This window comes from Vespa mandarinia, chromosome 10 (assembly GCF_050613455.1).
Source record: "Vespa mandarinia isolate Hongniang chromosome 10, ASM5061345v1, whole genome shotgun sequence".
Lineage (NCBI taxonomy): Eukaryota > Metazoa > Arthropoda > Insecta > Hymenoptera > Vespidae > Vespa > Vespa mandarinia.
This window is the reverse complement of record NC_140819.1, coordinates 6,582,501-6,592,500: the sequence shown is the minus strand read 5'-3', so window position 1 is coordinate 6,592,500 and position 10,000 is coordinate 6,582,501. Positions and strand designations below refer to the sequence as shown.

General features: G+C 29.5%; 1 protein-coding gene across 2 annotated transcripts in view; it reads right to left on the bottom strand.

Annotated features, from left to right (window-relative positions):
- LOC118445538 (interleukin-1 receptor accessory protein-like 1) overlaps positions 1-10,000 on the bottom strand; it is a 206,902-nt gene that overhangs the window by 38,411 nt on the left and 158,491 nt on the right. For both annotated transcript variants that reach the window (XM_035875202.2, XM_035875203.2), the window contains exon 4: positions 4,366-4,579. In XM_035875202.2, the coding sequence (XP_035731095.1) occupies positions 4,366-4,579 (214 nt within the window). The remainder of the gene's footprint in view (positions 1-4,365; positions 4,580-10,000) is intronic.

Here is a 10,000-nt window from a genome sequence, read left to right as displayed (position 1 = left end):
CCAATGGCTGAAGAGGGAATGAGTTTCAACGTAACAACATGAAACTTCCGCGCGAAAAGTTTCGGTATAATTTGGCGAGTTTAAATAAATTTTTTCTTTTTCCACAATCCTCTTTCTTCCTTCATCCTTTTTCTCTATGCGGCCATCTGAGTGTTCTCGATCTCGACCTCGTTGAATCGACTACTACTACTACTACTACTACTACTACTACTACTAGTAATACTACTAATAATACTACTACTACTTTCTTCCTTCCTTTCTTTCTTCGTTTTTATTTTTTGTCATTTCTTTCCTTCCTTCTTTTTCTCTTTCCTCTTTCTCTCCTTCCTTTTTCTTTTTTTTCTTTTCGTTTCTTTTTTCTTTTTTTTTTTTTTTCTTTTTTTTATCTCTTTTTCCTTTCCTCCTTTTTGCGCTTTAGTTTTCGTAACTCTTCTCAACTGCAAGGGACCACGGCATTGTTCGCAACTTCCAACCCCCAACCCTCCACCACTCTCCCACGCCCCATCCCATCCCCTCTACCCCACGAAAGCTTAAAAACAATCGAGAAGGACGAAGCGACACGAGAAGAGAGACCAACACGAGAGATTTCCCAAAGAATTTTACACGTTGTTCTTCCAACTGGAAATAATTTTATTTATTGTCATTATTTCGTCGTTGTTATTGTAGTTGTTGCTATTTTTAATTAATGAAATTTTCTGTCCTCCTCATTCCATCTCTCTCTCTCTCTCTCTCTCTCTCTCTCTCTCTCTCTCTTTTTATTTCTTATTTCATTTAATCACGAGAAAATTATTTTGCTATTTCGTATAAGAAGTTTTCAATATTTATTTATTTTTTTTTTTTCTAGTAAATTATACTCGATATAATAATAATAATAATAATAATAATAATAATAATAATAATAATAATAATAATAATAATAATAATAATAATAATAATAATAATAATAATAATAATAATATTAATAATAATAATAATAGATTCACCTTAAATACGATCATAAGATTGAAAATAAGATTGTAAAATTGAAAAGAAAGGAAGCAATGTAATTAAAAAAAAAAGAGCGATCCTAACTCGTAGAGCTTAAAAAAAAAGTTTCGAGGAAAGGAGAGGATTATTTTCTTTTTCTTTTTTTTTCTTCTTTCTTTTTTTTTAAATCGCTTAAAAAACTTTTCGTCCAATCTTTTTGTCAATCTTATATATGTTCCTTTGATTATCATTTATCACGTTCGACGATATTTTATTTGAAATTTAATTAATTTAAACGCAACATCAAGTTCATAGTTTAATGGAAATAAGACGTAAATTAAATTTAATTTTATTTGTTTAATTCGATCTATAATAGATTTAAAAACAATTTAATTCTTTTGTTAAAGTTTCTCTCTCTCTCTCTCTCTCTCTCTCTCTCTCTCTTCCTTCTCCTTTTCCTGCACCACCACCTTCATTTCTTCCTCTTCCCATTCTCTTCCACTTAGTCCTTCTTCTCTTAGTCTCTCTCTCTCTCTCTCTCTCTCTCTCTCTCTCTCTCTCTCTTTCTCGTTGAAGTTGTCTCTACGTAATGTTGTCCCTTAATTACTGGACGGATACATTGCGGACGTGTAGCATCTCGCTCGCCAAATGTCGTACACGTACAAACTAGACTTTACATCGGGGGTGGGGGGGGGAGGGCCGGAGGGAAGGGGAGAGAGGGTTGAGTCAATCTTCTCGTAACATCCCCTTACGTAACAGTCAGCCCCATGTCGTCGACAGAATTCTCGTGTTAGTGTTCACGACAGTGTGACGTCAGACCGTCAAGCAAATACAACACGAAGAAAATTGAGCTATCATAAAATATAACGTCTTTCTGTCTCGATTCTTTTATCAGCATATAATAATAACGAAAGATAAATGATATTGTTTATAATACAAAAAACAAAAAAAAAAAAAAATATAAAAAGAAATATTATAATACTTTATCGAATAGTAATTTTCTACAAATTAATTGTATATATTTATAATATGCGACAATATGTCAAATCGATTAATATCATAAAACTCATAATGGAAAAATATCGAAATTAATGATGAAATAATATAAATTATTTTTTTTTAATTATCTTTAAAATATAAAATTCAAATAAACATTGTAGAATGTTAACGAAGGACTTGCCTTTATACGTTTGCTAATGCTGTCGCGCATTTGAATTGTATTATTATTGAAAATGATTTAAATTTAAGTACGCATTAAAATCAGATTGTTTTCTGAAATAAATTCTTTTCTCTTTTTTTTTTTTTTTTTTTTTTCTTTTTTTCGATGGCCAAACAAATTCTGTCATTTCAATCATATTAAATAAATGCAAATTGGAGAAATTCATTATGAATTTGAAAAAGTATGGACTTCTATTGAGTCGCTTTAACAATTAAATTTTTTTTTCATTCAAAAAATGGATTCAATCGATTTGGCATCTGACCGGCTCATATATATATATATATATATATATATATATATATATATATATATATATATGTATATATATATATAAAAATTATAATAATTATTAATAACTTTTATAAGAATTATTGATAATATATATGTATATATATTTAATGTCAACTGGTTCTCTTAGACTGTATTTCGCATACGTCAAAATGACGTATTTTTTTCTTTTTTTTAGATTATCATCAGAACAAAAATATGACGCTTATCACAGTACAATTATCGATCATTGTAATCACGATAGGATACATTTCACTCACACATACGTGCACACACACACACATACACACACCAATATTTCTTCGAAAAAAAGAGTACCATTTAACACCATTCAATACCAATACAATCGATTGATGCAACGTTAAAGAATATTTCAAAAAAAAAAAAAAACAATACAAATAATAAAATAAATAAATAAATAAATAAATAAATAAATAAATAAATAAATAAATAGATAAATAAATAAATAGATAAATAAATAAAATCGATGAAAAATAAGTCGTTTGTAATAGTCCAATGATTAATATTATCAAGAAAATCCTTATCCTAAAGCGATGATGCTTCTATAAATTGGGGGATGAAAGAAAAAGATAGAAGAAGAAGAAAAAGAAGAAGAAGAAGAAAAAAATCTTAGCGATATACGTAGGAAAGGAATGATATTTGAAATGATCGATGAAGAAAATAAAATTGAAAGTAGAGATATAACTTCGCGTTGGGAACGTCTATGAAACGATATCTCTCCATTGCAAGGAGGAGCTTATAAACCGTTCGAAAACGTTCGCGATTGGAGTTGGAAACTCGTTCGAACCTGAGGCAAGCAAGCTTGGTTGGTATAGAGAGAAAGAGAAAGAGAGAGAGAGAGAAAAAGAGAGAGAGAGAGAGAGAGAGAGAGAGAGATGCACATACACACACACACACATATATATACATAAATAGATGGATAGATAGAAGTATGTATGTAATACACGCACGCTTATATAAACTCGATAGGAGTTTAGCTACTCCGAAACTTCGTGTGTCTCGGACGTATGAATTATTGCTCACGGCATATATAGAGGCAATACTGCACCCCTAAATGCCACCCTAACATCTCTCTCTCTCTCTCTCTCTTTCTCTCTCAATCTCTCGTTCACTCTCTCTATTACTACTACTAGCTTGTAACTTTGCAATCTCCGTTTTCTCAGTATTCTCGTACATTCTAGAGTATCGTTGGATCGTACTCGGTAATAGCTCGAGTTCGAACGATAGGCAAAATAAACGATCACTTCAACGAGACATCTTGCATACGTCTCTTCCTATCTCTCTCTTACTCTCTGTCTCTCTCTCTCTCTCTCTCTCTCTCTCTCTCTCTCTCTCTCTCTCTCTTTCTCTGTTCTTAGTTTACATACAGGATACATGTACATGGTACATATACAATTAACATTTAAGTTATTTTCTTCGATTGGAAATAGAGTGTGAAATTATGATCGATTATGATCATGAAAATAATCAAAGGATATTATAAATATTATTATCTACTATTATATGTAATTATAGAATTTTTCTATATACTTACGACATACAATATATCTCATTTTATTTTTATCTATTTATGATAAATATTTATCCTTCTATATTGTAATAAATATTTGTACGTTCTTACAAGAGAGCACATAGTGCATATATTTTAAAGATCATTTCATTATCTTGTTTGTAGTAATAACATTATACGTATATTGTATATATTACTTCTTGTTGTAAACATAATAGTCATATGTTTTAAACATCATTTTCAAACTTGAACGTCTTTGCAAACAAAGTTTTACATATTTCCACACACACACACACACATACACATATATATATATATATATACACACAAATATGTAGTATATATATTTTAGTGAACTTACCTGGATACTCTATGCTGTGCTATCCTACCATGGCTTGGTAATGTTACGTTACTGTCGCTTTTTGACCAGGTCACGGAGTTTTTGGCATCAGGAAGTTCCACTTTACCGAGATAAGCTTCGCAGAAGAGTCTCGCTGAGCCACCCAAAGGAACCAATTGCGATGCCGGCCTGTAAGTGGGCAATGGCTTTCCCGTGTAACCACCTGACTCTTCTCCTGAAAGCAAACGAGAAGAGGATGCAAACACGGTAAGAGGAGTAACTGAGACTTATCTAGCTACTGAAGTAACCAGAGAGAGAAGGGAAATATGCTTTAAAGTGATTCGACTACTCGTGAATTAAGAAACGACTATTACGTCGACTACGACGACGACTATAACTACGACTACGATGACAAAGACGACGACGACGACGACGACGACGACGACGACGACGACGACGAAGAGTACTCGATAGTTCGTCGTTTAATTTACATTTTACTATTTTACTCTATCTCTCTCTCTCTCTCTCTCTCTCTCTCTCTCTCTTTCTCTCTATTTATTTTTTTTTTCTTTTTTCTTTCCCCCCCCCCCTTTTAAAAACAACAATTTCATTTGAACAATTTATAAGCCGATAAATAAAAATAAACGAAGAAAATGAGAAAAGTAAGTGGAAGAAAAAGGGGAAGGGGGAAGAAAAAAAAAAAAAAAAAGAAAGAAAGAAAGAACAAGCTCGTTCTCGCATTCCCATGAAATATTTCACAATTTATTATCATCTTTCCGACGTTATTCGTTCTTTCAATGTCACATACATTTTTTCTGTATTCTTCTTGTAAAACATACACCCCTTCCTCCCCTTCCCCCCCCCCCCACCCATCCCATCCCATCCCATACTTATAACATGAGTATTATTATTATTATAACCCATATCACGATCTCTTTTTCATTTATCAATCATATCAATGCTTCGTCGGCTGTTTCATACGTTGAAATTTCATTCGACAGAATGTTCAGAGATTTGCATCGTTTCAAACCCCCCCCCCCCCCCAACCCCCCCCCCCCCCCCCCCCCCCCCCCCCAAAAATATAGGATTCGTTCTAATGAAATTCTGATGCGATTAACTATTTAAAAAGCTATCGGAATCGATTTTCGTAATGCTTCGATTAAATCGAAAGGATTTAATGTAGGAGAAACGGAATTTACGGATATATAATAACGACGTGAGCGTTCGAGCGAGAATTATGTGATCTTCGATTTGATCTCGTTTGAAAGTTGGTAACGAAAAAATATAAAAAGATAGATAGATAGAGAGAGAGAGAGAGAGAGAGAGAGAGATAAATAGAAAAAAAATATACGAATTTAAAAAGAGATAATCAAATGGCTATTGGACAATGTGATAAATTTTTTCAAATACGCAAAAGCATGTGTACGAATTTTATCCAATTATAATCCTATACGTTCGTTCTTTCTCTTTTATGGATATTAAAGAAAAAAAAAAAAAAAAAAAAAAAAAAGAAAAATGGAAAAATAAAAAAAAAGTGAAAGAAAAAGCAAAAACAAGCAAAGAAAAATAAGAAAAATTGTATATTACATTCTCGTCTATATGACGGAGATATTGTAAATATTCGAAAACGAGATGACAGTGAAAGATGTATTAACAATAAAAAAAAAAAAAAAAAGAAAAAAAAAAAAAATAAATAAATATTAGGTGGATCGGAAAGTAATGTCGTTTCCTTAAATTAAATTCAAACGAATAAATTTTTAACAATTTTTAACAATTTTTAACAATCAAATATCGACATGCGCAGAAACGACATTACTTTCCGGTCCACCTAATAAAAGTAAAAAGAAAAAAAAAAAAAAAAAAAAAAGAAAAAAAAATCGTTGAGAAGAAAACCATGCCAAAAAAAAATAAAAGTAAGAATAAAAGAAAATCGTGTTCGGACGTTACGTTAGAAGAAAAAAAAAAAAGAAAAGCAAGAAGAAAGGATAAAGTAAGAAAAAAAAAAAAAAGAAAAAAGTGAGCAGAGTCATACAATTCATCTAAATATTAGTTTCAGAATTAAAATCGATAGATCGAGATTTTTTCTTTTTTTTGTTTTGTTCGGTTTTTTTTTAACTTATATCGTTACACAATAAATTTAATAGCTCGATATAATCATAGATGGATTTTTCATTAATGGTTAATGTGAATTTTCGAATAGATTAGGGATACGAACACGACACGACGGTTTATTGGAATATTTTGGTAACGCTCATAGCCCAAACGTTTCGAAACTATTCGCGCAGCTAAATATTGGAATATTTGAGAGTGAACGTGGATGGAGAGAAACCCTTTACTGTCTACGAATTTTCGCGGTTTTAACGAAGATTAAATCGGTGCCATAGAATTTGGCATCGAGGAGATTCCTGGATTAGATTGTTCAAGTTAGAATTTCTCTATCTATCTCTCTCTCTCTCTCTTCCTCTCTCTCTCTCTCTCTCTCTCTCTCTCTCTCTCTGTCTTTCGTAGTTCTAAATAACATTTGAATCAATTTTTAATTCTTCAACGAGAGATCGTATTATAACTTATGAATTATTAATTAACAAATTGATAACTTGTGATTCTACAATTTTCTTTTTTATTATCAGAATAATATCGAAATAGAGTTTTATCTAAAAATTTTCAACGCATAGAAAAAGAAGAAGAAGAGGAAGAAGAAGAAGAGGAACGGAAAAGAGAAAAACGTAAGCAAAAGAATAAAAAAAAAAAAAAATAAAAAAAATTTTAGAATATTCGACATTAATGGTATTAAAACTTGTTCGTTAACATTATAATCATTAACTCGTTAATTATCAGATATTGCGCGTTGATAAAGACTGTGCTTTAATTGCAACGAGAATGAAAGGAAAAAAAATGATAAAAAAAAATTAGAAAAAGAAAAAAAAAAAAAAAGAAAGAAAAAAGAAAAAAACGTGCGGTATTATTATCAGTTTCAACTATCAATCGTTTGATAATCGATTTCGTTCGTGTATTAAAAAATTTTGATCGTATCGCGTAAGAATCGCTTTCTCTTTTCTGTTTTCTTTTTTCTACTGTCTTTGGAATAGACGTTAATCGTAATCACGTTTAGAATACACGTCTCGAGAAAGCAGGGACGCGTTTTCTTAAACGTGGCACGTGGCACGTAGAGTCACGCGTACACGAAACCCCTTCAGCGACATTTAACCCTAAATGCTTGGTGCCAAGGCACGTGCACTCCTAGTACCTCTTTCAATTCACAAGAGACCACACGATTGCTCGTTTCCTACTACGACTTAAACATAACAAATACATGTCTATATCACGTAGCGAAAGAATTCTACGAAAGGATTGTGATTTGTATTTTTTATACATCGATCTGTCGCATTAGTTTTACAAATTTTGATTCATTTAACATTTCATTTACGATCTTAACAAATTATCCACACACACACACACACACACACACACACACACACACACACACACACACACACACATATATATATATATTACGTGTATAAATTATATTTAAATTATTTAATATAAAATAATATATATATATATATTTTTTTTATATATCGATCTGCCGTATTAGTTTCATAAATTTTTATTCATTTAACATTTCATTTACTATCTTAAAAAATTATATTTACAATTATTTAATATAAAATAAAAAAAAAATATATATATATATAGATATCTATATGTATATTTTAAGTTCGTTTAAAATTTCGTAAGATAATATATTTTTCGGGTCATATAATTTTTATGAATTTTATTATATATTTAATTTCGTTAGAAAAATTTTGCGAAAGATCGTACATTTGTATGAATATTATTTTCGTATAATTTTTTTTTCTTTTTGTTTTTTTTCCATAAAATTTATCATTCCAACGTTACAAGAATATATAGAATTTCTATTTTGCAAAATATACGAACGATATTTTGTCTAATAATAAGAAATGAAACGAAAAACATATACGTGATAAATGAAATTAATATTTTATTTTTCATTTATTTATTTATTTATTTATTTATTTATTTATTTATTTATTTTTTCTATATTTTCTTAACGACGATTAAAAACGACGTCACAGACGTATTTTAAATGAATGGCAATACTATGTCTCTTAGGAACACGATAGTAAGTAGAGGTAACATGATAGAAAATCATCGAGGCGTTCTATCTAACGGGTGTGGAATAGAAACAACGCAACAAAGTTGAAGAGCTTTCTACTCGATTATCGATTTTTGACATTTGTCTTACTTATCTACATAATATATATACATATATATGTATATGTATATGTATGTACACATACATATACATATATATATATATATATATATATATATATGTACATTGTAGAAGTGAAACGTTAAAGATGCATACTCGATCCTACGTTAATGTATGCGAGAATCCGTCAGATGCATCGTGTATTTTCTTCGTGGAAGTAAATACATCGTACTAAACTTCAAAGTTGAAAATACTTTTCAGGATAAAACACCCGTTAGATCATTCCGGATAGACTTTGAGTTCGGTCCTCGTTAAATATAAATTACTACTTAAGTATAGGCATGTATACATATATATATATATATATATATATATATATGCATACGTATGTATATATGTATGTAGATAGATATGTATATACATATGTACGTAAGATCGATTTTCTAACAAAATCAAAGTTTTATAAACTTGACGAGAGTTTCATACTTGACGATATTCAAACGAGATGAACACTTAATTAAGAAACATTCTTTATGAGACTAAAAGAAGAAAGAGAGAGAGATAGAGAGAGAGAGATAGAGAGAGAGAGATAGAGAGAGAGAGAGAGAGAGAGAGAGAGAGAAAGAAAACATCGAAAAAATTTCTAGTCAAATTTTGTAAGAAAAATTCAAAGTTACAATTATTGTATACAGTACACCCCTTTTTTTTATACGCATATATATATATATTTATTTATTTATATATATATAAATATATTATATAATTATATATATGTATTTAATTTTATTATATACATTTATTTAATTATATATATATATATTTTTTTTTTCTTAATCGATAATAATAATAATAATAATAATAATAATAATAATAATAATAATAATAATAATAATTAATGTCGTTTGATATTATTTTCTTTCTCTCGAATTAATCGATAAATTTGTTCGTAGTACTTTGTAGTCTTTACTTTTTTTTTTTTTTTTCCTTTCTTTCTTTCTTTCTTTTTTTCTTATCTACGATAATAAAACTTTAACGTCAGATAAGACTACTGATATCAGGGATAAAATCAAGTCAGTTAGTTTGCATTTCATTCGAATGATTTTTCTACGTAAATAATATCATCGGTTTTATTGTCATAATTACCATGGAAAATTGAAAAGGGAAAAGATAATGATGATCGTTATTGAAAATTCGTCGACATAATTCTCTCACATTTGATCGAATATTTTCAAATGTTATTATTTCGATATTAATTAATTAAAAAGAAAAAAAAAATTATATACATATATATATATATATATAAATATAAATAAATAATACGATATTATATTTTCAAGGATGATCGTACTCTTTCATTTAGAGATCAATACGAGAGAGTTTTAACTTCAATTTGTCGAAAATGGATTTTACGTATCAAAT